Source organism: Salmo salar, chromosome 16 (assembly GCF_965601325.2).
Source record: "Salmo salar chromosome 16, fSalSal1, whole genome shotgun sequence".
NCBI classification, from domain to species: domain Eukaryota; kingdom Metazoa; phylum Chordata; class Actinopteri; order Salmoniformes; family Salmonidae; genus Salmo; species Salmo salar.
In genome coordinates this window covers 81,684,213-81,710,596 of record NC_138306.1, presented here as the reverse complement: position 1 = coordinate 81,710,596, position 26,384 = coordinate 81,684,213, and the positions used below count along the sequence as shown (strand labels likewise).

The 26,384-nt window shown below is 50.4% G+C and overlaps 1 protein-coding gene across 1 annotated transcript in view; it reads left to right on the top strand.

Moving 5' to 3' along the window:
* LOC106593673 (receptor tyrosine-protein kinase erbB-4) overlaps window positions 1-26,075 on the top strand; it is a 478,474-nt gene extending 452,399 nt beyond the window's left edge. The window contains exons 14-17 of the mRNA XM_082963037.1: window positions 11,710-11,803; window positions 14,298-14,452; window positions 20,886-20,930; window positions 25,609-26,075. Of these exons, the coding sequence (XP_082819163.1) occupies window positions 11,710-11,803; window positions 14,298-14,452; window positions 20,886-20,930; window positions 25,609-25,873 (559 nt within the window). The 3' untranslated portion in view covers window positions 25,874-26,075. The remainder of the gene's footprint in view (window positions 1-11,709; window positions 11,804-14,297; window positions 14,453-20,885; window positions 20,931-25,608) is intronic.
* The last annotated feature ends 309 nt before the right edge of the window (window positions 26,076-26,384 follow it).

The window sequence follows — 26,384 nt, the reverse complement described above, 5'->3', positions numbered from 1 at the left end:
CGTGACTCTTGTGTTGTTGGGTTAGGCTGTCCCCACAGGGGTCCAGGGTCTGGTGTCAGGTTAGCCTGTCCCCACAGGTGGAACCAGGGTCTGGTGTCAGGTTAGGCTGTCCCCACAGGGGTCCAGGGTCTGGTGTCAGGTTAGGCTGTCCAAAAAGGTGGAACCAAGGTCTGGTGTCAGGTTAGGCTGTCCTCACAGGGGGAACCAGGGTCTGGTGTCAGTTTAGGCTGTCCCCAAAGGGGGAACCAGGGTCTGGTGTCAGGTTAGCCTGTCCTCACAGGGGGAACCAGGGTTTGGTTTCAGGTTAGGCTGTCCTCACAGGTGGAACCAGGGTCTGGTGTCAGATTAGCCTGTCCTCACAGGGGGAACCAGAGTCTTGTGTCAGGTTAGCCTGTCCCCACAGGGGGAACCAGGGTCTGGTGTCAGGTTAGCCTGCCCTGACAGGGGGAACCAGGGTCTGGTGTCAGGTTAGGCTGTCCCCACAGGTGGAACCAAGGTCTGGTGTCAGGTTAGGCTGTCCTCACAGGGGGAACCAGGGTCTGGTGTCAGGTTATCCTGTCCCCACAGGGGGAACCAGGGTCTGGTGTCAGCTTAGGCTGCCCTGACAGGAGGAACCAGGGTCTGTTGTCAGGTTAGGCTGTCCCCACAGGGGGCACCAAGGTCTGGTGTCAGGTTAGCCTGTCCTCACAGGGGGAACCAGGGTCTTGTGTCAGGTTAGGCTGCCCTGACAGGGGGAACCAGGGTCTAGTGTCAGGTTAGGCTGCCCTGACAGGGGGAACCAGGGTCTGGTGTCAGGTTATCCTGTCCCCACAGGGGGAATCAGGGTCTGGTGTCAGGTTAGGCTGTCCCCACACGGGGACCCAGATCTGGTGTCAGGTTAGGCTGCCCTGACAGGAGGAACCAGGGTCTGTTGTCAGGTTAGGCTGTCCCCACAGGGGGAACCAGGGTCTGGTGTCAGGTTAGCCTGTCCTCACAGGGGGAACCAGGGTCTTGTGTCAGGTTAGGCTGCCCTGACAGGGGGAACCAGGGTCTAGTGTCAGGTTAGGCTGCCCTGACAGGGGAAACCAGGGTCTGGTGTCAGGTTATCCTGTCCCCACAGGGGCAACCAGGGTCTGGTGTCAGGTTAGGCTGTCCCCACAGGGGGATCGAGAGTCTGGTGTCAGGTTAGGCTGTCCTCACAGGTGGAACCAGGGTCTGGTGTCAGGTTAGGCTGTCCCCACAGGTGGAACCAGGGTCTGGTGTCAGGTTAGGCTGCCCTGACAGGGGGAACCAGGGTCTGGTGTCAGGTTAGGCTGTCCCCACGGGTGGAACCAGGGTCTGCTGTCAGGTTAGGCTGTCCTGACAGGGGGAACCAGGGTCTGGTGTCAGGTTAGGCTGTCCCCACGGGTGGAACCAGGGTCTGGTGTCAGGTTAAGCTGTCCTGACAGGGGGAACCAGGGTCTGGTGTCAGGTTAGGCTGTCCCCACAGGGGAACCAGGGTCTGGTGTCAGGTTAGGCTGCCCTGACAGGGGGAACCAGGGTCTGGTGTCAGGTTAGGCTGTCCTGACAGGGGGAACCAGGGTCTGGTGTCAGGTTAGGCTGTCCCCAAAGGGGGAACCAGGGTCTGGTGTCAGGTTAGCCTGTCCTCACAGGGGGAACCAGGGTCTGGTGTCAGGTTAGGCTGTCCCCAAAGGGGGAACCAGGGTCTGGTGTCAGGTTAGCCTGTCCTCACAGGGGGAACCAGGGTCTGGTGTCAGGTTAGGCTGTCCTCACAGGGGTCCAGGGTCTGGTGTCAGGTTAGCCTGTCCCCACAAGTGGAACCAGGGTCTGGTGTCAGGTTAGCCTGTCCCCACACGGGGGAACCAGGGTCTGGTGTCAGGTTAGCCTGTCCCCACAGGGGGAACCCGGGGTCTGGTGTCAGGTTAGACTGTGCCACAGGTGGAAACAGGGTCTGGTGTCAGGTTAGCCTGTGCCCACAGGGGGAACCAGGGTCTGGTGTCAGGGCAGACTGTCCCACAGGTGGAAACAGGGTCTGGTGTTAGGTTAGCCTGTGCCCACAGGGGGAACCAGGGTCTGGTGTCAGGTTAGCCTGTCCCCACAGGGGGAGCCAGGGTCTGGTGTCAGGTTAGACTGTCCCACAGGTGGAACCAGGGTCTGGTGTCAGGTTAGCCTGTCCCCACAGGGGGAGCCAGGGTCTGGTGTCAGGTTAGACTGTCCCACAGGTGGAACCAGGGTCTGGTGTCGGGTTAGCCTGTCCTCACAGGGGGAACTAGGGTCTGGTGTCAGGTTAGGCTGTCCCCACAGGGGGAACCAGGGTCTGGTCTCAGGTTAGGCTGTCCTGACAGGGGGAACCAGGGTCTGGTGTCAGGTTAGGCTGTCCCCACAGGTGGAACCAGGGCCTGGTGTCAGGTTAAGCTGTCCTGACAGGGGGAACCAGGGTCTGGTGTCAGGTTAGCCTGTCCCCACAGGGGGAACCAGGGTCTGGTGTCAGGTTAGGCTGTCCCCACAGGGGGCACCAGGGTCTGGTGTCAGGTTAGGCAGTCCCCACAGGTGGAATCAGGGTCTGGTGTCAGGTTAGCCTGTCCTCACAGGGGGAACCAGGGTCTTGTGTCAGGTTAGCCTGTCCTCACAGGTGGAACCAGGGTCTGGTGTCAGGTTATCCTGTCCCCACAGGGGGAACCAGGGTCTGGTGTCAGGTTAGCCTGTCCTCACAGGGGAAACCAGGGTCTTGTGTCAGGTTAGGCTGCCCTGACAGGGGGAACCAGGGTCTAGTGTCAGGTTAGGCTGCCCTGACAGGGGGAACCAGGGTCTGGTGTCAGGTTATCCTGTCCCCACAGGGGGAACCAGGGTCTGGTGTCAGGTTAGGCTGTTCCCACAGGGGGATCCAGGGTCTGGTGTCAGGTTAGGCTGTCCCCACAGGTGGAACCAGGGTCTGGTGTCAGGTTAGGCTGCCCTGACAGGGGGAACCTGGGTCTGGTGTCAGGTTAGGCTGTCCCCACGGGTGGAACCAGGGTCTGGTGTCAGGTTAAGCTGTCCTGACAGGGGGAACCAGGGTCTGGTGTCAGGTTAGGCTGTCCCCACAGGGGGAACCAGGTTCTGGTGTCAGGTTAGGCTGCCCTGACAGGGGGAACCAGGGTCTGGTGTCAGGTTAGGCTGCCCTGACAAGGGGAACCAGGGTCTGGTGTCAGGTTAGGCTGTCCCCAAAGGGGGAACCAGGGTATGGTGTTAGGTTAGCCTGTCCCCACAAGGGGAACCAGGGTCTGGTGTCAGGTTAGGCTGTCCCCACAGGGGGAACCAGGGTCTGGTGTCAGGTTAGGCAGTCCCCACAGGTGGAACCAGGGTCTGGTGTCAGGTTAGCCTGTCCTCACAGGGGGAACCAGGGTCTTGTGTCAGGTTAGCCTGTCCTCACAGGTGGAACCAGGGTCTGGTGTCAGGTTATCCTGTCCCCACAGGGGGAACCAGGGTCTGGTGTCAGGTTAGCCTGTCCTCACAGGGGGAACCAGGGTCTTGTGTCAGGTTAGGCTGCCCTGACAGGGGGAACCAGGGTCTAGTGTCAGGTTAGGCTGCCCTGTCAGGGGGAACAAGGGTCTGGTGTCAGGTTATCCTGTCCCCACAGGGGGAACCAGTGTCTGGTGTCAGGTTAGGCTGTCCCCACAGGTGGAACCAGGGTCTGGTGTCAGGTTAGGCTGCCCTGACAGGGGGAACCTGGGTCTGGTGTCAGGTTAGGCTGTCCCCACGGGTGGAACCAGGGTCTGGTGTCAGGTTAGGCTGTCCTGACAGGGGGAACCAGGGTCTGGTGTCAGGTTAGGCTGTCCCCACAGGGAGAACCAAGGTCTGGTGTCAGGTTAGGCTGCCCTGACAGGGGGAACCAGGGTCTGGTGTCAGGTTAGGCTGTCCTCACAGGTGGAACCAGGGTCTGGTGTCCGGTTAGCCTGTCCCCACAGAGGGACCCAGGGTCTGGTGTCAGGTTTGGCTTCCCTGACAGGGGGAACCAGGTTCTGGTGTCAGGTTAGCCTGTCCCCACAGGGGGAACCAGGGTCTGGTGTCAGGTTATCCTGTCCCCACAGGGGGAACCAGGGTCTGGTGTCAGGTTAGGCTGTTTCCACAGGGGGATCCAGGGTCTGGTGTCAGGTTAGGCTGTCCCCACAGGTGGAACCAGGGTCAGGTGTCAGGTTAGGCTGCCCTGACAGGGGGAACCTGGGTCTGGTGTCAGGTTAGGCTGTCCCCACAGGTGGAACCAGGGTCTGGTGTCAGGTTAAGCTGTCCTGACATGGGGAACCAGGGTCTGGTGTCAGGTTAGGCTGTCCCCACAGGGGGAACCAGGTTCTGGTGTCAGGTTAGGCTGCCCTGACAGGGGGAACCAGGGTCTGGTGTCAGGTTAGGCTGCCCTGACAAGGGGAACCAGGGTCTGGTGTCAGGTTAGGCTGTCCCCAAAGGGGGAACCAGGGTATGGTGTTAGGTTAGCCTGTCCCCACAAGGGGAACCAGGGTCTGGTGTCAGGTTAGGCTGTCCCCACAGGGGGAACCAGGGTCTGGTGTCAGGTTAGGCAGTCCCCACAGGTGGAACCAGGGTCTGGTGTCAGGTTAGCCTGTCCTCACAGGGGGAACCAGGGTCTTGTGTCAGGTTCGCCTGTCCTCACAGGTGGAACCAGGGTCTGGTGTCAGGTTATCCTGTCCCCACAGGGGGAACCAGGGTCTGGTGTCAGGTTAGCCTGTCCTCACAGGGGGAACCAGGGTCTTGTGTCAGGTTAGGCTGCCCTGACAGGGGGAACCAGGGTCTAGTGTCAGGTTAGGCTGCCCTGTCAGGGGGAACAAGGGTCTGGTGTCAGGTTATCCTGTCCCCACAGGGGGAACCAGTGTCTGGTGTCAGGTTAGGCTGTCCCCACAGGTGGAACCAGGGTCTGGTGTCAGGTTAGGCTGCCCTGACAGGGGGAACCTGGGTCTGGTGTCAGGTTAGGCTGTCCCCACGGGTGGAACCAGGGTCTGGTGTCAGGTTAGGCTGTCCTGACAGGGGGAACCAGGGTCTGGTGTCAGGTTAGGCTGTCCCCACAGGGGGAACCAAGGTCTGGTGTCAGGTTAGGCTGCCCTGACAGGGGGAACCAGGGTCTGGTGTCAGGTTAGGCTGTCCTCACAGGTGGAACCAGGGTCTGGTGTCCGGTTAGCCTGTCCCCACAGAGGGACCCAGGGTCTGGTGTCAGGTTTGGCTTCCCTGACAGGGGGAACCAGGTTCTGGTGTCAGGTTAGCCTGTCCCCACAGGGGGAACCAGGGTCTGGTGTCAGGTTAGGCTGTCCCCACAGGGGGAACCAGGGTCTGGTGTCAGGTTTGGCTGTCCCCACAGGTGGAACCAGGGTCTGGTGTCAGGTTAGGCTGTCCCCACAGGGGGAACCAGGGTCTGGTGTCAGGTTAGGCTGTCCCCACAGGTGGAACCAGGGTCTGGTGTCAGGTTAGGCTGCCCTGACAGGGGGAACCCGGGTCTGGTGTCAGGTTAGGCTGTCCTGACAGGGGGAACCAGGGTCTGGTGTCAGGTTAGGCTGTCCCCACAGGGGGAACCAAGGTCTGGTGTCAGGTTAGGCTGCCCTGACAGGGGGAACCAGGGTCTGGTGTCAGGTTAGGCTGTCCTCACAGGTGGAACCAGGGTCTGGTGTCCGGTTAGCCTGTCCCCACAGAGGGACCCAGGGTCTGGTGTCAGGTTTGGCTTCCCTGACAGGGGGAACCAGGTTCTGGTGTCAGGTTAGGCTGCCCTGACAGGGGGAACCCGGGACTGTTGTCAGTTTAGGCTGTCCTGACAGGGGGAACCAGGGTCTGGTGTCAGGTTAGGCTGTCCCCACAGGGGGAACCAAGGTCTGGTGTCAGGTTAGGCTGCCCTGACAGGGGGAACCAGGGTCTGGTGTCAGGTTAGGCTGTCCTCACAGGTGGAACCAGGGTCTGGTGTCCGGTTAGCCTGTCCCCACAGAGGGACCCAGGGTCTGGTGTCAGGTTTGGCTTCCCTGACAGGGGGAACCAGGTTCTGGTGTCAGGTTAGCCTGTCCCCACAGGGGGAACCAGGGTCTGGTGTCAGGTTAGGCTGTCCCCACAGGGGGAACCAGGGTCTGGTGTCAGGTTAGGCTGTCCCCACAGGTGGAACCAGGGTCTGGTGTCAGGTTAGGCTGCCCTGACAGGGGGAACCCGGGTCTGGTGTCAGGTTAGGCTGTTCCCACAGGGGGTACCAGGGTCTGGTGTCAGGTTAGGCTGCCCTGACAGGGGGAACCAGGGTCTGGTGTCAGGTTAGGCTGTCCTCACAGGTGGAACCAGGGTCTGGTGTCAGGTTAGCCTGTCCCCACAGAGGGAACCAGGGTCTGGTGTTAGGTTAGCCTGTCCCCACAGGTGGAACCAGGGTCTGGTGTCAGGTTAGCCTGTCCTCACAGGGGGAACTAGGGTCTGGTGTCAGGTTAGGCTGTCCCCACAGGGGGAACCAGGGTCTGGTCTCAGGTTAGGCTGTCCCCACAGGGGTAACCAGGGTCTGGTGTCATGTTATTCTGTCCCCACAGGTGGAACCAGGGTCTGGTGTCAGGTTAGGCTGTCCCCACAGGGGGAACCGGGGTCTGGTGTCAGGTTAGCCTGTCCCCACAGGGGGAACCAGGGTCTGGTGTCAGGTTAGCCTGTCCCCACAGGGGGAACCAGGGTCTGGTTTCAGGTTAGGCTGTCCCAACAGGGGGAACCAGGGTCTGGTGTCAGGTTAGGCTGTCCCCACAGGGGGAACCAGGGTCTGGTGTCAGGTTAGGTTGCCCTGACAGGGGGAACCAGGGTCTGGTGTCAGGTTAGCCTGTCCCCACAGGGGGAACCAGGGTCTGGTGTCAGGTTAGGCTGTCCTCACAGGTGGAACCAGGTTCTGGTGTCAGGTTAGCCTGTCCCCACAGAGGGAACCAGGGTCTGGTGTCAGGTTTGACTTCCCTGACAGGGGGAACCAGGGTCTGGTGTCAGGTTAGCCTGTCCCCACAGGTGGAACCAGGGTCTGGTGTCAGGTTAGGCTGTCCCCACAGGGGGAACCAGGGTCTGGTGTCAGGTTAGGCTGTCCCCACAGGTGGAACCAGGGTCTGGTGTCAGGTTAGGCTGTCCTCACAGGTGGAACCAGGGTCTGGTGTCAGGTTAGGCTGTCCCCACAGGGGGATCCCGGGTCTGGTGTCAGGTTAGGCTGTCCCCACAGGTGGAACCAGGGTCTTTTGTCAGGTTAGGCTGCCCTGACAAGGGGAACCTGGTCTGGTGTCAGGTTAGGCTGTCCCCACGGGTGGAACCAGGGTCTGGTGTCAGGTTAGGCTGTCCTGACAGGGGGAACCAGGGTCTGGTGTCAGGTTAGGCTGTCCCCACAGGGGGAACCAGGGTCTGGTGTCAGGTTTGACTTCCCTGACAGGGGGAACCAGGGTCTGGTGTCAGGTTAGCCTGTCCCCACAGGGGGAACCAGGGTCTGGTGTCAGGTTAGGCTGTCCCCACGGATGGAACCAGGGTCTGGTGTCAAGTTAGGCTGTCCCCACAGGGGGAACCAGGGTCTGGTGTCAGGTTAGCCTGTCCCCACAGGGGGAACCAGGGTCTGGTGTCAGGTTAGCCTGTCCCCACAGGTGGAACCAGGGTCTGGTGTCAGGTTAGCCTTTCCCCACAGGTGGAACTAGGGTCTGGTGTCAGGTTAGCCTTTCCCCACAGGTGGAACCAGGGTCTGGTGTCAGGTTAGCCTGTCCCCACAGGGGGAACCAGGGTCTGGTGTCAGGTTAGACTGTCCCACAGGTGGAACCAGGGTCTGGTGTCAGGTTAGCCTTTCCCCACAGGTGGAACCAGGGTCTGGTGTCAGGTTAGGCTGTCCCCACAGGGGGAACCAGGGTCTGGTGTCAGGTTAGCCTGTCCCCACAGGTGGAACCAGGGTCTGGTGTCAGGTTAGCCTGTCCCCACAGGGGGAACCAGGGTCTGGTGTCAGGTTAGCCTTTTCCCACAGGTGGAACCAGGGTCTGGTGTCAGGTTAGCCTGTCCCCACAGGGGGAACCAGGGTCTGGTGTCAGGTTAGCCTTTCCCCACAGGGCGAACCAGTGTCTGTGTTTCTCCATCATGCCCAGTTCTCCTTTCAGTGTGCTGTATGTGGGAGGAGGTGTTTGAAGTCAGCAGGAAAAACAGCTCACAGCTGAGACTTTGAAGAAGATGAAGAGGAGAAGAGGAGTGAAGAGCAGCTGGATAAGGGAGTCCTCTGTGAGAACCGAGCTGTGATCACGTGGAGAGGCAGGAGGCAGGAGTTGGTACATGACATCTTGATCGATCGGCTTACCTCGTGGACAGAGCACTGCAGACATGTATTAGACCTGTGTTCAACAGTATGTGTTGTCCTCCCAACGCTTTAACTGCTCTTCATTGAGCTCACATGCAAAATGCAAACCCTGCCAATCTGGCCCTCCTATAGCCCTCCTGTAGCCCTGCTGTAGCCCTCCTGTAGCCCTCCTATAGCCCTCCTATAGCCCTCCTGTAGCCCTGCTGTAGCCCTCCTGTAGCCTCCTGTTGCCCTCCTGTAGTCTCCTGTAGCCCTCCTATAGCCTCCTATAGCCCTCCTATAGCCCTCCTATAGCCTCCTGTAGCCCTCCTGTAGTCTCCTGTAGCCCTCCTATAGCCTCCTATAGCCCTCCTATAGCCCTCCTATAGCCTCCTATAGCCCTCCTGTAGCCCTCCTGTAGCCCTTCTGTAGCCCTCCTATAGCCTCCTATAGCCCTCCTGTAGCCCTCCTGTATCCCTGCTATAGCATCCTATTTCCCTCCTGTATCCCTCCTACAGCCTCCTATAGCCCTCCTGTAACCCTCCTGTATCCCTCCTATAGCCTCCTATAGCCTCCTATAGCCTCCTATAGCCCTCCTGTAGCCCTCCTGTATCCCTCCTATAGCATCCTATTCCCTCCTGTAGCCCTCCTATAGCCTCCTATAGCCCTCCTGTAACCCTCCCGTATCCCTCCTATAGCCTCCTATAGCCTCCTGTAGCCCTCGTGTAGCCCTCCTGTAGCCCTTCTGTAGCCCTCCTGTAGAAAGCCTATTGTCCTCCTATAGCTAATTTCTATATAGTCTTCTAGTTTTTAAAACTAGGTCTCTTTAACTCTCCATCTCTGTGCCTTTGCCTTTCTGAATGAGAGTCAAGTTAATTCTCACACTGAAAGGCCAGTGAATAAAAGAACGGGGAGAAAGAGGGAAAAAATCCTGTGCTCTCGTGGCCGCGGGGGAACGGAGGGAGGAGGATTAGAAAACCTTGAAAGTGTTTAATTAAAAAAGTTGTTCTCGTGAGTTGGCCGTGTGGCGTCAGGTTCGCCTCTGGCGCAGGCACCACTCGACCTGAACGAGCCTCAGTCCTGCCAAATTCCTGCTAAAATGCTGCTAATCCCCATCAGCCCCTCCTCCCTGAAGACCGTGGTGTGCGTTTGGCGTATACGCCCCAACCAACTGCAACGCACAAGGAAAGCCAACGAGAAGGAACCAACGGAATGAATGGAAGGGAGCGTTCAATTCACTGGGGAAAGACGGCTGTGGAACCTTCCTTTGTCTTCCGTGATTCTCCTCTATTTTTCTCTGAACACAAGACAGTCTTCTTCCACCACCCAGCCTTTTCAAAAGGATTCCTCTGGACACTGCTTCCTGAGAAAAAAAATGAATTTAATTTAAAAAAGAGGAAAGAGAAATGGAGGAGAGGAGGGTGGAGAGGGGAGGGTGGAAGTGGGAGAGAGGAAGGAAGGAAGGAAGGAAGGAAGGAAGGAAGGAAGGAAGGAAGGAAGGAAGGAAGGAAGGAAGGAAGGAAGGAAGGAAGGAAGGAAGGAAGGAAGGAAGGAAGGAAGGAAGAGGGTGTAGTGTGGTTGGATGGATGGAGGAGGGTGGTGGGAGGGTGGAGGGAGGAGGGTGGAGGGAGGGAGGAAGGTGGTTGGATGGAGGTGGGAGGAGGGCGGAGGGCAGAGAGAGAGAGGGAGGAGGGTGAAGGGGGAAGAGAGGAGGGAGGGAGGGAGGGAGGGAGGAAGGAAGGAGGAGGATGAAGGGAGGAGGGTGGAGGGTGAAATGTGGAGGGAGGATGAAGAAGGGTGGACCACTGCCACACTGCCCTTTGGTGTGGTGGCACGCTGCTCCGTGTCCAACTGAACATGCTATTTATATATGTACTGGCTATTTATCTGGACTGATGCTTGATCTGATGATTGGAACAGGGCGTAGAATAGAGACATACTCTATGTGTCCCAAATGACACCCTATCCCCTATATAGTGCACTATTTTAGACCAGGGCCCATAGAGAACTTGTCCAAAGTGGTGCACTATATAGGGAATAGGGTGTCATTTGGGACTGAGACACAGCCATGATTCCTCATTATATCTAACCCTTTTTCACAACTCATCACATCCCCTCTAATGATATACAGTATTCTGATTCCTCATCAAATCTGACCCTTTTCCCAACTCATCACATCCCCTCTAATGATATACAGGATTCTCTACAATATCACGCATGCCGAATTCCAAATCAACCTCTAGCCTACTACTCCCTAGTCCCCGCTGTAGATCTCTAGAGGAGATTAGATTGGACGTTTCCACCACCTAGCCAATCAGAAGGCAATGTGAAGCCATTACCCATAATGCTTATACAGTATCTATCCAATCTTCTCAGATATACAGGAGTAGGCTAGGGTCAATTTAGAATTGAGCAGTTGAGTAGCATTATAGAGCCATGATAAACCATTTTCCTGACTGCAAGACAGTTACAACGTAACCTGAACACATCTAACTGCTTCCATAGGTCCAGCATTTCCTTGCTGAGAGAAAGTAGGGCCTACCTGTTTGTGTACTGTACTGTATCCCTCCACTCTGCTGAGTCTTGGTCCCAGTAGGATCGACAATCTCTCACATCTGAAAAGTATACTATCGACAGCCAGCTTATCGACAGCCAGCCCCATATTCACCGACACCATGCTTCAAAGCATTATCTGATGGTGGTGCTGATGTGGACACAAACAGTGGGGATATCCCTTCCCCTCCTCTGCTCTTCTGCCCTCCTCTCCTCCTCTCTTCCCCTCCTCCCCTCCTTTCTTCTTCTCCCCTCCTCCCCTCTCCTCCCCTCCTCCTCTCCTCTCTTCCCCTCCTCCTCTCCTCTCTTCCCCTCCCCCCCTCCTCCTCTTCTTTCCTTTCTTCTCTCCTCCTCTCCACTTCTCTTCCCATTGTGGCCTTAGGTTTTGGCCAGCCAACACTCAGTCATATGATAAGAGAAACACACGCGCGCACACACACACACACACACACACACACACACACACACACACACACACACACACACACACACACACACACACACACACACACACACACACACACACACACACACACACACACACACACTACAGTCTGTCATTATTACAGTGCTCATCATTGTTTGCTGGCTTCTTTGTCAGGCACGTTGACTCTGCTAAGCCTGTTACTATATCAGACATATTGACTCTGCTAAGCCTGTTAGTATATCAGACATATTGACTCTGCTAAGCCTGTTACTATATCAGACATATTGACTCTGCTAAGCCTGTTACTATATCAGACATATTGACTCTGCTAAGCCTGTTAGTATATCAGACATAATGACTCTGCTAAGCCTGTTTTCTCTCTCTCTCTCTCTCTCTCTCTCTCTCTCTCTCTCTCTCTCTCTCTCTCTATCTCTCTCTCTCTCTATCTCTCTCTCTCTCTCTCTCTCTCTCTCTCTCTCTCCTTTAGAGATGTGCGTGAGTTTACCAATGGTTCAGTGTGTCTGGAGTGTGACAGCCAGTGTGAGAGATCTCAGGACAAGACCATGACCTGCCTCGGAATGGTAAGTAGAATGATCACCACGGCAATATACGGCAACTGTCATTGGTGTTCCACCTCGCCCTGAACCTGTGTGTTCTTTGGGTGCAGGTTGACATTTATTGTCATGAATCTTGTCCTGGAGGCAGAACTGAGTGATTTCCCCTTAGATAGGCCAGCTGCAAAGTCAAAATTGTCTATATTGTAAAAATGTATGAAAACTAAAATGTATGAAAAGCGTCTTGGTCTTAATTTAAGGTTAGGGTTAGGCATTAGGGTTAGCAGTAAGGTTATGGTTAGGGTTAAGGTTAGGGTTAGGCATTAGAGTTAGCAGTAAGGTTAGGGTTAAGGTTAAGGTTAGGTTTAAAATCAGATTTTATGACTTTGTGGCTGTGCCAGATCGTGACCAATCTGCAGAGCTGCATCCAGAACAAGAGTCATGATGAAAATGACTAACCTGCCCTTTGGGTCTGCTGATGTCACATCCTGTCTGGAGAGTTTTAGGAGTTACAGTGTACTGTACGGTTAGGCCACTGAGTTTTTCCTGACTACACACTATACAAGAGTCATGATGAAAAATGACTAACCTGCCTTTGGGTCTGCTGATGTCACATCCTGTCTGGAGAGTTTTAGGAGTTACAGTGTACTGTACGGTTAGGCCACTGAGTTTTTCCTGACTACACAATGTAACCAACTGGGTCAGAGTTTCTACTTGTTATGCGAACTGATCAGGGGAGATGTCCCTGAACGCCTCAAATCTGCTTTTATGGAGATAAATAAAGTACCACGTTAGCTACGAAGGTAAAACGCATTCCAGAAGGATATGTGTTTTTGACAGCCTCTGACCTTCCACAGAGAACGCACCCCTCAGAAGTCCCTCATCCATTCCCACCTGTCCTCTTCTAAATGCTAGAATTTCCCTTTAAAATGCCACCTGGTTGAAAACCCTTGAACCCCCCCCCCCCCCCCACATCCCTCTCTCTCTGTCTGGATCTATAACAACCCAAGGTTGGTTTAAATCATCTCTCCTGCCACGTAGGAGGACTCTAATCTTGTTTTATATGTGGCGTATGGACAGTGGTGTATAACTCTCCATGGTTTAGGGATCATGATATATCCAGCTGTCATGGAGCCCCTTTTTTTACAGGCCCCTGTTAAAGCCCTATTTGTGGAATTTGATACTTGTGTAATGAACCCCCGGGGGAGGACAGGGAGGAGTGGAGGAAAATAGTCTCTATGACGATGCAGTGATACGCAGTGTTTCACAGTGTCTTGTAGTGTCTCCTGCAGTCCAGTCACAGCTCAGAAGTAAATAACACAGGTGTCAATCATCAGATGTATGAATGCACACACACACACACACACACACACACACACACACACACACACACACACACACACACACACACACACACACACACACACACACACACACACACACACACACACACACACACACACACACAGTCAGAGAGACACAATACATTGACACAGCTCGGCAGGGAGATAGTGTATTGATGGAGAGGGGTTACAGCTGTCATTTTGTCAGACCTGAAGGTGAAAGGCTGTCTATCAACCAGCCAAACACATGTCATTAACCGTACATGAGGTGTCCAAGCCCACAGAAAAATGTTCAACCGCAGCAGCAGCACATGCGTCCACAGACCCATCTCTCTATCGTCTCTCTTCCTTCATCTCTCCATGTGTTTATATCTGCTGTCTGAATCCATCCCGGATGCTTGTTCAGAAGTGTGAACTGTGTTGACGTGCTGATATGTGGTCAATGTCTCTTCCTCTTCATCTTCTATCCATCTCCTTTACTTATTCCTTCTCATCCTCCTCTTCCTCTTCTATCCAACTCCTTTACTTATTCCTTCTCATCCTCCTCTTCCTCTTCTATCCATCTCCTTTACTTCCTCCTTCTCATCCTCCTCTTCCTCTTCTATCCATCTCCTTTACTTCCTCCTTCTCATCCTCCTCTTCCTCTTCTATCCATCTCCTTTACTTATTCCTTCTCAACCTCCTCTTCCTCTTCTATCCATCTCCTTTACTTCCTCCTTCTCATCCTCCTCTTCCGCTTCTATCCATCTCCTTTACTTATTCCTTCTCATCCTCCTCTTCCTCTTCTATCCAACTCCTTTACTTCCTCCTTCTCATCCTCCTCTTCCTCTTCTATCCATCTCCTTTACTTATTCCTTCTCAACCTCCTCTTCCTCTTCTATCATCTCCTTTACTTACTCCTTCTCATCCTCCTCTTCCGCTTCTATCCATCTCCTTTACTTATTCCTTCTCATCCTCCTCTTCCTCTTCTATCCATCTCCTTTATTTACTCCTTCTCATCCTCCTCTTCCTCTTCTATCCATCTCCTTTATTTACTCCTTCTCATCCTCCTCCTCTTCTTCTTCCCCCTCTTCTTTCCCCCACTTCCTCCCCTCTTGTATGTCTTCTTTCTCATCTTCTATCTCCTTCACCTTCTCCTCCTTCTCCTCCTCTTCCATCTCTCTCCCTCTACCTCTCAGGGCCCAGATCAATGTGTGACCTGTCTTCACTTCAAAGACGGGCCCAACTGTGTGGAAAAGTGCCCCGACGGCCTCCAAGGCACCAACAGCTTCATCTTCAAATACGCCGAGGCCAACAACGAGTGCCACCCCTGCCACGCCAACTGCACCCAGGGGTACGAGAAGAGAGAGAGAGAGAGAGAGAGAGAGAGAGAGAGAGAGAGAGAGAGAGAGAGAGAGAGAGAGAGAGAGAGAGAGAGAGAGAGAGAGAGAGAGAGAGAGAGAGAGAGAGAGAGAGAGAGAGAAGGGTGGTGCTGGGTGTGTATATGGGTTCATTTGATGGAGGCTTTCTATATCAATACTTCTCATCTCTGTGAAATCTGAAATTGTTTGTATGAAGTATGTCATAAATAATGTCATACAAGTCCTGGTGGGACTTTTAAAATCAAGAAGAGCTTCTATAAACAGTAGAAGAAGTAGTGCACTATTAAGGAAATTTGGTGCTATTTGGGATACAAGCAGTGACTCAGCCCTCCACTTCCCAGACCGCTACCAAAGAAAGAAAGAAAGAAAGACAGAGAGAGAGAGAGAGCGACAGAAAGAGAGAGAGAGAGAGAGAGCAGAGACAGGGAGAGAGAGAAAGAGAGAAAGAGAAAGAGAAAGAGAAAGAGAAAGAGAAAGAGAAAGAGAAAGAGAAAGAGAAAGAGAGGAGGCTTAGGACGGAGGATCAAGAGATGGACAGATGATCTCTCTTTCTCTCTCTCTCTCTTGCGCTCACTCTCTCAATTCAACTCAATTCAAAGGGCTTTATTGCCAAAGCAAGTGAAATTGAAAATAAACAAAAGTGAATTAAACAATCAGAAAAGAACAGTAAACATTACACAAAAGTTTCAAAAGAATAAAGACATTACAAATGTCATATTATGTCTCACTACTGTATTGTAACGATGTCAAAATAGTTAAAGTAAAAAAGGGAAAATAAATAAACATAAATATGGGTTGTATTTACAATGGTGTTTGTTCTTTACTGGTTGCCCTTTTCTTGTGGCAACAGGTCACAAATCTTACTGCTGTGATGGCACACTGGTATTTCACCCATTAGATATGGGAGTTAATCAAAATTGGGTTTGTTTTCAAATTCTTTGTGGGTCTGTGTAATCTGAGGGAAATATGCGTCTCTAATACGGTCATAATTTGGCAGGAGGTTAGGAAGTGCAGCTCAGTTTCCACCTCATTTTGTGGGCAGTGTGCACATAGCCTGTCTTCTCTTGAGAGCCAGGTCTGCCTACGGCGGCCTCTCTCAATAGCAAGGCTATGCTCACTGAGTCTGTACAAAGTCAAAGCTTTCCTTAAGTTTGGGTCAGTCTCAGTGGTCAGGTATTCTGCCACTGTGTACTCTCTGTTTAGGACCAAATAGCATTCTAGTTTGCTCTGTTTTTTTAAGGGACTCTTCTTTAGGCTCATTTCTCTGTAGGTGATGGCTTTGTTATGGAAGGTTTTGGAATCGCTTCCTTTTACGTGGTTGTAGAATTTAACGTCTCTTTTCAGAATTTTGATCATTAGCGGGTATCATCCTAATTCTTCTCTGCATGCATTATTTGGTGTTTTACGTTATACACAGAGGATATTTTTTCACAATTCTGCATGCAGAGTCGCAATTTGGTCTTTGTCCCATTTTGTCAATTCTTGGTTGTTGAGGTTCTATAACTGATTCAAGTGTTTCTTGCCAGATCCTCATTGGGATGTCAAATTGTATGTTCCTTTTGATGGCATAGAAGGCCCTTCTTGCCTTGTCTCTCAGATTGTTCACAGCTTTGTGGAAGTTACTTGTGGCGCTGATGTTTAGGCCGAGGTATGTATAGTTTTTTGTGTGCTCTAGGGCAACGGTGTCTAGATGGAATTTGTATTTGTGGGCCTGGCAACTGGACCTTTTTTGTAACACTGTCAGGACCCCGGTCTAAGAGACACTGTGCAGAAGATCTAGGTGCTGTTGTAGACCCTCCTTGGTTGGAGACAGAAGCACCAGATCATCAGCCAACAGTAGACATTTGACATTCGATTCTAGTAGATTGAGGGCAGGTGCTGCAGGCTGTTCTTCTGCTCTCACCAAGTCATTGATATATACACTGAGTATACAAAACAGTAAGAACACCTGCTCTTTCCATGGCATAGACTGACCAGGTGAATCCAGGTGAAAGCTGTGATCCCTTATTGATGGTACCTGTTAAATCAATGGCCTGCTGGAAGGTGAACCTCCGTCCCAGTCTCAAATCTCTGGAAGACTGAAACAGGTTTCCCTCAAGAATTTCCCTGCATTTAGCACCATCCATCATTCCTTCAATTCTGACCAGTTTCCCAGTCCCTGCTGATGAAAAACACCCCCGCAGCATGATGCTGCCACTACCATGCTTCACTGTGGGGATGGTGTTCTCGGGGTGATGGGAAGGTTGGGTTTGCACCAGACATAGCATTTTCCTTGATGGCCAAAAAGCTACATTTTAGTCTCATCTGGCAAGAGTACCTTCTTTCATATGTTTGAGGAGTCTCGCACATGCCTTTTGGCAAACACCAAACGTGTTTGCACATTTTTTTCTTTAAGCAATGGCTTTTTTTCTGGCCACTCTTCCGTAAAGCCCAGCTCTGTGGATGTACAGCTTAATGTGGTCCTATGGACAGATACTCCAATCTCCGCTATGGAGCTTTGCAGCTCCTTCAGGGTTATCTTTGGTCTCTTTGTTGCCTCTCTGATTATAACCCTCCATGCCTGGTCCATGAGTTTTGGTGGGCAGCCCTCTTTTGGCAGGTTTGTTGCGGTGCCATGTCCATTCCATTCTTTAATAATGGATTTAATGGTGCCCAGTGGGATGTTCAAAGTTTCTGATATTTTTCTCTAACCCAACCCTGATCTGTACTTCTCCACAACTTTGTCCCTGACCTGTTTGGAGAGCTCATTGGTCTTCATGGTGCCGCTTGCTTGGTGGTGCCACATGATTAGTGGTATTGCAAACACTGGGGCCTTTCAGAACAGGTGTATATATACTGGGATCATGTGACAGATCATGTGACACCTAGATTGCACACAGGTAGACTTTATTTAACTAATTATGTGACTTCTGAAGGTAATTGGTTGCACCAGATCTTATTTAGGAGCTTCATAGCAAAGGGGGTGAATACATATGCAAGCACCCCTTTCGTTTTTTACATTTTTTTCTTTTTTTTTAATCAAGTCATTTTTTTCACTTCATCAATTTGGACTATTTTGTGTATGTCCATTACGTGAAATTCAAATAAAAATCAATTTAAATTACAGGTTGTAATGCAACAAAATAGGAAAAACGCCAAGGGGGTGAATACTTTTGCAAGGCACTGTAGGTGCCAAGCGCACCGGTGTGTGTCAAGAACTGCAACGCTGCTGGGTTTTTCACACTCAGTTTCCTGTGTGTATCCGGAATGGTCCACCACCTAAAGGACATCCAGCCAACTTCACACAACTGTGGGAAGCATTGGAGTCAACATGGGCCAGCATCCCTGTGGAACACTTTCGACACCTTGTAGAGTCCATGTCCCGACGAATTGAGGTTGTTCACTTCTCTCTCTCTCCCCCCTTTCTCTCACTCTCCCCACTCTCTCTTCCTCCCCCCCTCTCTCTCTCCCCCCTCTCTTCCTCTTTCTCTCTCTCCCCTCTACCCTCTGACATCAAAGACTCTGAGTGGCTCTGTGGTCTCTCTGTGACACAGTGTTCACAATACCTCCCTTCATCTCTTCATCTCCTCAGTGACACTCGTCGCAGCCGGTATTAGTAAGCTGACCATTGACCCCTCCTCACGCTCCTCTCCCCGGTGACTGCTGAATCTCGGCTCACATGGCGATGGCTCCATCACTCCTCTTCTCCTTATCCTGCCCTCTATCTGACATGCAGGTTGACAATTATTGTCATGATTCTTGTTCTGGAGGCAGAACTGAACGGTTTCCACTTAGATGGGCCAGCTGCAAAATTGGCTATGTTGTAAAGATTAATGAAAACAAAAATGTGCTTTTTGGTCTTCATTTAAGGTTAGGATTAGGCATTAGGGTTAGCAGTGTGGTTAAGGTTAGGTTAAGGTTAGGTTTAAAATCAGATTTTATGACTGTGCCAGCTAACTGTGCCAGCTAGAGACCCCTGCAGAGCTGCCTCCAGAATAAGCTTCATGACAAAAAACGCTAACCTGCATCTGACACCGGGCACGCCATATTAGCTTCAGGGAATGAGCGGCCAGGGTGTGTTTGAGTGAATGGAGGGGGAGGGGTGGGGGAATCTTAGAACAAAGGAGATGCAGCAAAGGTCTACATCATCACACTGCATGAAGAAAAGTGATACACACGCCACCTTAGATTTAGAAGGAATGCTGATCTAGAATCAGAACCACACCAGTCCATATAATCATATTTATTAAACTTATCTAGAATCAGAACCCCACCAGTCCATATAATAATATTTATTAAACTGATCTAGAATCAGAACCACACCAGTCCATATAATCATATTTATTAAACTGATTTAGAATTAGAACCACACTAGTTGTCACGGCTGTCTAGGACCGGTGGAGATGTGGAATCAGGAGCAGGAGACAGAGGACCGGAGCAACAGTGTTTTAATGATAAATGCAAAACGCAATAGCCGTAGGGCACAGGGTGCGTGACGAAGTCCGCCAGGGGAAAACACATTCCCAAAAATAAACACTCTGGAAAAATCATGACAATAATTGTCAACCTGCATGTCAGATAGAGGGCAGGATAAGGAGAAGAGGAGTGATGGAGCCATCGCCATGTGAGCCGAGATTCAGCAGTCACCGGGGCGAGGAGCGTGGGGAGGGATCAATGGTCAGCCCAGCAATACAATGGACAATAACCAGCGAAAAAGAACAGCTACACTCGCAACTGTCTAGAGTAGACAATAATCAATCCCGCACGAGAACCCCAACTGAAAATACACACTAAATAACCCCCCACTAATTACAGACACAAAACAGGTGCGGGATAGACAGACAAAACCAAAAGACACAGAAACAACGATTGGTGGCAGCTAATAGGCCGGCGACGACGACTGCCGAGCGCCGCCCGACCGAGGAGGGGCGCCACCTTCGTTAGATACTGTGACACTAGTCCATATAATCATATTTATTAAACTGATCTAGAATCAGAACCACACTAGTCCATATAATCATATTTATTAAACTGATCTAGAATCAGAACCACACTAGTCCATATAATCATATTTATTAAACTGATCTAGAATCAGGACCACACCAGTCCATATAATCATATTTATTAAACTGATCTAGAATCAGAACCACACTAGTCCATATAATCATATTTATTAAACGGATCTAGAATCAGAACCACACCAGTCCATATAATCATATTTATTATGAGCTAAATTACTAAACTGATTCTAGATCAGCAGTCGTACTCCAGATGCCTCTCTGATACATACATGGGTAGTCTGAGACTTGCTGTCTTTGGTGTGTGACTAAACTAGCTGTTCAATCCGGATGTTTACAAACGTGGCACACTAGAGTAATTATCATATCACAAACAGCAGCGAGCCATAGATCGGATACACTAATTGTCTGCTAATTAGCTGTTGGGTGCCGTTTCTTCATTTCTGGAGCGAGGCAGACTTTGAATGGAATTCCAAGGCAGCTCCTCTTAATTAGCTGTGTAATTTGGTCTGCCTCAGACTCTGACTGTCTTTGTGTCAGAGGCTGATCACAATCCTCTTGAAATGTGTTATAGATAATGAGAGAGAAGCCCAATGGCCTTGTTTTAATCAGTCCACACTGCCTGTCTGCCTGTCTGCCTGTCTGCTTGTCTGCCTGTCTGCTTGTCTGCCTGTCTGCCTGTCTGCCTGTCTGCCTGTCTGCCTGTCTACCTGTCTGCCTGTCTGATTGTCTGCCTGTCTGCCTGTCTGCCTGTCTGTCAGTCAGTCTTTTCTGTCAGTCTGCCTGTCTGCCTGTCTGTCAGTCTGTCAGTCTTTCTGTTTACCTGTCTGCCTGTCTGCTTGTCTGCCTGTCTGTCAGTCTGTCAGTCTTTCTGTCTGTCAGTCTCCCTGTCTGCTTGTCTGCCTGTCTGCCTGTCTGCCTGTCTGCCTGTCTACCTGTCTGCCTGCCTGCCTGTCTGCCTGTCTGCCTGTCTGTCAGTCTGTCAGTCTTTTCTGTCAGTCTGCCTGTCTGCTTGTCTGCCTGTCTGTCAGTCTTTCTGTCTACCTGTCTGCCTGTCTGTCAGTCTGTCTGTCTGTTTGTCTGTCTGTTTGCCTGTTATACATCTCCATAGCCTGTATCATCTCTAACTCTCAGTATCTGGTCAGGACTTCATCCCCTAGTTATGTCTCTCTTATTAAGTAGGTTGACTGTCTTGGACCATTGAGCTATGTTCCCGTATAGCTTGTTATGTTCACTCAATAATTGCTTTCATCAATCAGCTATTAGAAGTGCTTATGGATTGGTTATTAATGTTTATGGGTGATGGAATTTGTTCATAGTATGTGCACACTTTATAAAGAGTTGGTGGATGCTTGTTGTTGAGGTTACTGAAGTGTTTCTGTAAGCTGACTGATGATTTTCTCCTCAGCTGCATTGGGCCTCGGCTCCAAGACTGTGTTGGAATGATGGACAGGTAAGATGATCATCACAGTGTCCGCTGGGCTTTAACTGCTTTGACATCAGGCTCAATCTCTATCACTAGAACCTCTCTCTTTATTCTCGCTATCGCTCTCTGACTCACTGTCTCAGGTTTCACCTCTCTCTCTATCTCTCTTTCTAGGCATCTCTCTCTCTCTCTCTCTCTCTCTCTCTCTCTCTAGGCCTCTCTCTAGGAGGGAGGGAAGGATAGGGGAGGGAGGGAGGGAGGGAGGGAGGGAGGGAGGGAGGGAGGGAGGGAGGGAGGGAGGGAGGGAGGGAGGGAGGGAAAGAGAGAGGGAAAGAGAGAGGGAAAGAGAGAGGGAGGGAAGGAAAGAGGGATAGAGGGAGGGAGGGAAGGAAAGAGGGAGGGAAGGATAGAGTGAATGTATAAGAGAGGAGAGGGTTAGTGAATTGAAACATTTACAAGGAAGATGAAAAAAACCTGTTAGAGGTATTGAAAAAAAACATTGCTGATTTATTAGATGGTACAAAGGCACATACAGTGAGGGAAAAAAGTTTTTGATCCTCTACTGATTTTGTACGTTTGCCGACTGACAAAGAAATTATCAGTCTATAATTTTAATGATAGGTTTATTTGAACAGTGAGAGACAGAATAACAACAACAAAAAATCCAGAAAAACACATGTAAAAAATGTTATAAATTGATTTGCATTTTAATTAGGGAAATCAGTATTTGACACCCTCTCAATCAGAAAGATTTCTGGCTCCCAGGTGTCTTTTATACAGGTAACGAGCTGAGATTAGGAGCACACTCTTAAAGGGAGTGCTCCTAATCTCAGTTTGTTACCTGTATAAAAGACACCTGTCCACAGAAGCAATCAATCAATCAGATTCCAAACTCTCCACCATGGCCAAGACCAAAGAGCTCTCCAAGGATGTCAGGGACAAGATTGTAGACCTACACAAGGCTGGAATGGGCTACAAGACCATCGCCAAGCAGTTTGGTGAGAAGGTGACACCAGTTGGTGCGATTATTCGTAAATGGAAGAAACACAAATGAACTGTCAATCTCCCTCGACCTGGGGCTCCATGCAAGATCTCACCTCGTGGAGTTGCAATGATCATGAGAACGGTGAGGAATCAGCCCAGAACTACACGGGAGGAGCTTGTCAATGATCTCAAGGCAGCTGGGACCATAGTCACCAAGAAAACAATTGGTAACACACTATGCCGTGAAGGACCGAAATCCTGCAGCGCCCACAAGGTCCCCCTGCTCAAGAAAGCACATATACATGCCTGTCTGAAGTTTGCCAATGAACATCTGAATGATTCAGAGGACAACTGGGTGAAAGTGTTGTGGTCAGATGAGACCAAAATGGAGCTCCTTGGCATCAACTCAACTCGCCGTGTTTGGAGGAGGAGGAATGCTGCCTATGACCCCAAGAACACCATCCCCACCGTCAAACATGGAGGTGGAAACATTATGCTTTGGGGGTGTTTTTCTGCTAAGGGGACAGGACAACTTCACCGCATCAAAGGGACGATGGACGGGGCCATGTACCATCAAATCTTCGGTGAGAACCTCCTTTCCCTCAGTCAGGGCATTGAAAATGGGTCGTGGATGGGTATTCCAGCATGACAATGACCCAAAACACACGGCCAAGGCAACAAAGGAGTGGCTCAAGAAGAAGCACATTAAGGTCCTTGAGTGGCCTAGCCAGTCTCCAGACCTTAATCCCATAGAAAATCTGTGGAGGGAGCTGAAGGTTTGAGTTGCCAAACGTCAGCCTCAAAACCTTAATGACTTGGAGAAGATCTGCAAAGAGGAGTGGGACAAAAACCCTCCTGAGATGTGTGCAAACCTGGTGGCCAACTACAAGAAATGTCTGACCTCTGTGATTGCCAACAGGGGTTTTGCCACCAAGTACTAAGTCATGTTTTGCAGAGGGGTCAAATACTTATTTCCTTAATTTAAAATGCTAATCATTTTATAACATTTTTAACATGCGTTTTTCTGGATTTTTTTGTTGTTATTCTGTCTCTCACTGTTCAAATAAACCTACCATTAAAATTATAGACTGATCATTTCTTTGTCAGTGGGCAAACGTACAAAATCAGCAGGGGATCAAATACTTTTTCCCCTCACTGTAGCTAAAAGGAGACTCAACATGCACAGTACTTCATTATGAATAATACTTCACAGTACTTCATTATATATAATACTTCACAGTACTTCATTATGTATAATACTTCACAGTACTTCATTGTGTATAATACTTCACAGTACTTCATTATGTATAATGATACACAGTACTTCCTGATGTATAATAATACACAGTACTTCATGATGTATAATAATACACAGTACTTCATGATGTATAATGATACACAGTACTTCATGATGAATAATAATACACAGTATTTCATTATGTACAATGATGCACAGTACTTCATGATGTATAATGATACACAGTATTTCCTTATGTATGGGCTCCCGGGTGGTGCAACAGTCTAAGGCACTGCTTCTCAGTGCACTACTACTGTTTAATGATGTATAATGATACACAGTATTTAATGATGTATGATGATACACAAAACTTCATGATGTATATTGATAAACAGTACTTTATTATTTATAATGATACACAGTATTTAACGATGTATAATAATACACCGTACTTCATTATGTATAATCATACACAGTATTTATTTATGTATAGTGATACACAGTACTTCATAATGTATAATGATACACAGTATTTACTGATGTATAATGATACACAGTATTTAATGATGTATAATGATACACAGTACTTCATGATGTATAATGATACACAGTACTTCATGATGTATAATGATTCACAGTATTTATTTATGTTTCATGATACACAGTATTTATTGCTGTATAATGATACACAGTATTTAATGATGTATAATGATACACAGTACTTCATGATGTATAATGATACGCAGTATTTATTGATGTTTAATGATACACAGTGCTTCATGATGTATAATGATTCACAGTACTTCATGATTCACAGTACTTTTGAGGAGATCCCTATGCACCCTGTCTGGGATGACAGGTTGAACTGGAAGAGGTCAGATGAAGAGGGGATGATAAAGGTGTGGTAGTAGGAAAAGATGGAGGGAGGGGAGATGAAGGGAGGAAAGATGGAGGGAGGAGAGATGGAGGGAGGAGAGATGGAGGGAGGAGATAGAGGGAGGAGAGATGGGGGAGGAGAGATGGAGGGAGGATTTAGAGGGAGGAGAGATGGAGTAGATGTAGGGAGGAGATAGAGGGAGGAGAGATGGAGGGAGGGAGGAGAGATGGAGGTAGGAGAGATGGAGGGAGGAGATAGAGGGAGGAGAGATGGAGGGAGGAGAGATGGAGGGAGGAGATAGAGGGAGGAGAGATGGAGGGAGGAGATAGAGGGAGGAGAGATGGAGGGAGGATGAGATGGAGGGAGTAGATAGAGGGAGGACATAGAGGAAGGAGATGGAGGGAGGAAGAGATGGAGAGAGGAGATAGAGGGAGGAGAGATGGAGGGAGGAAGAGATGGAGGGAGGAGATAGAGGGAGGAGATATGGAGGGAGGACAGAGGGAGGAGATAGAGGGAGGAGATAGAGGGAGGACATAGAGGGAGGAGATAGAGGGAGATGGAAGGAGGAATAGATGGAGGGTGGAGATAGAGGGAGGAGATGGAGGGAGGAGAGTTGGAGGGAGGAGAGAGAAGGAGGAGATATGGAGGGAGGAAGAGATGGAGGGAGGAGAGATGGAGGGAGGAAGAGATGGAGGGAGGAGATAGAGGGAGGACATAGAGGGAGGAGATGGAGGAAGGAAGAGATGGAGGATGGAGATAGAGGGAGGAGATATGGAGGGAGGAAGAGATGGAGGGTTGAGATAGAGGGAGGACATAGAGGGAGATGGAAGGAGGAATAGATGGAGGGTGGAGATAGAGGGAGGACATAGAGGGAGGAGATGGAGGGAGGAGAGTTGGAGGGAGGAGATAGAGGGAGGGCAGATGGAGGGGGGAAGAGATGGAGGAAGGAAGAGATGGAGGGTGGACATAGAGGGAGGAGAGGGAGGGAGGAGAGATGGAGGGAGGAGATAGAGGGAGAGGAGATGGAGGGTGGACATAGAGGGAGGAGATAGAGGGAGGAGAGATGGAGGGAGGACATAGAGGGAGGAGATAGAGGGAGGGGAGATGGAGGGAGGAGATAGAGGGAGGAGATAGAGGGAGGGGAGATGGAGGGAGGAGATAGAGGGAGGAGAGAGGGAGGAAGAGATGGAGGGAGGAGATAGAGGGAGGAGAGATGGAGGAAGGAGAGATGGAGGGAGGAGATAGAGGGAGGACATAGAGGGAGGAGATAGAGGGAGGTGAGTTGGAGGGAGGAGATAGAGGGAGGAGAGATGGAGGGAGGAGAGATGGAGGAAGGAGAGATGAAGAGTAATTATCCCTGTAACAGGGAACTGTTAGTTTGATAGTAGGAACAGAACAGAGCCTGTTGGACATGACACACACACACACACACACACACACACACACACACACACACACACACACACACACACACACACACACACACACACACACACACACACACACACACACACACACACACACACACACACACACATACAGTTCCATAATGTACTGGAGCCATACATGTTGGTGACATACGGGCCTGTCTCTTACTCTGTCTGCAGGACGCCCCTGATCGCGGCCGGGGTGATCGGTGCTCTGTTTGTCATCGTCATCGTGGCGCTGAGCGTGGCGGTCTACGTGCGCCGTAAGAGCATCAAGAAGAAGAGGGCTCTGCGCCGCTTCCTGGAGACAGAGGTGAAGGGTCAAGTGTCATCCAGGGTTCATTGTGACTCAACCAATCAGCTCAGGGAATTAGACATTACATTACTATACTGGTGCGGGGTTATGAGTAGATATGATGTGAAGGATTTCACTGCATGTACTTGATGTATTTCTGAAAAGGATTCGATCTCTGTTAAACCCTGACATGGTGTTGAACAAGATACACCTTGTGCTGCACATGTACTCTTCTCTACACATCATAGTCCATGGTTTAACTCCACACCTTAGCTTGCTAAACCTTGGACAGAATATCTAACTGACCCATAAAGTATACAACTACCTCAACATTATGCCTTCTCCATCTCTCCTTGTTTTAGCATTGAGATGAAGTTGCAGGGATTTATTACTAGACTGGAGAATACACTTGGTATTCATTGGAGGGGATCTGTGTGTGTGTGTGTGTGTGTGTGTGTGTTTGTGTGTGTGTGTGTGTGTGTGTGTGTGTGTGTGTGTGTGTGTGTGTGTGTGTGTGTGTGTGTGTGTGTGTGTGTGTGTGTGTGTGTGTGTGTGTGTGTGTGTGTGTGTGTGTGTGTGTGTGTGTGTGTGTGTGTGTGTATGCCCACAGTTGACCTGGCCTCCCAGTTCCATTCCAAAATAGGAGCTGTCGGGGAGCGTT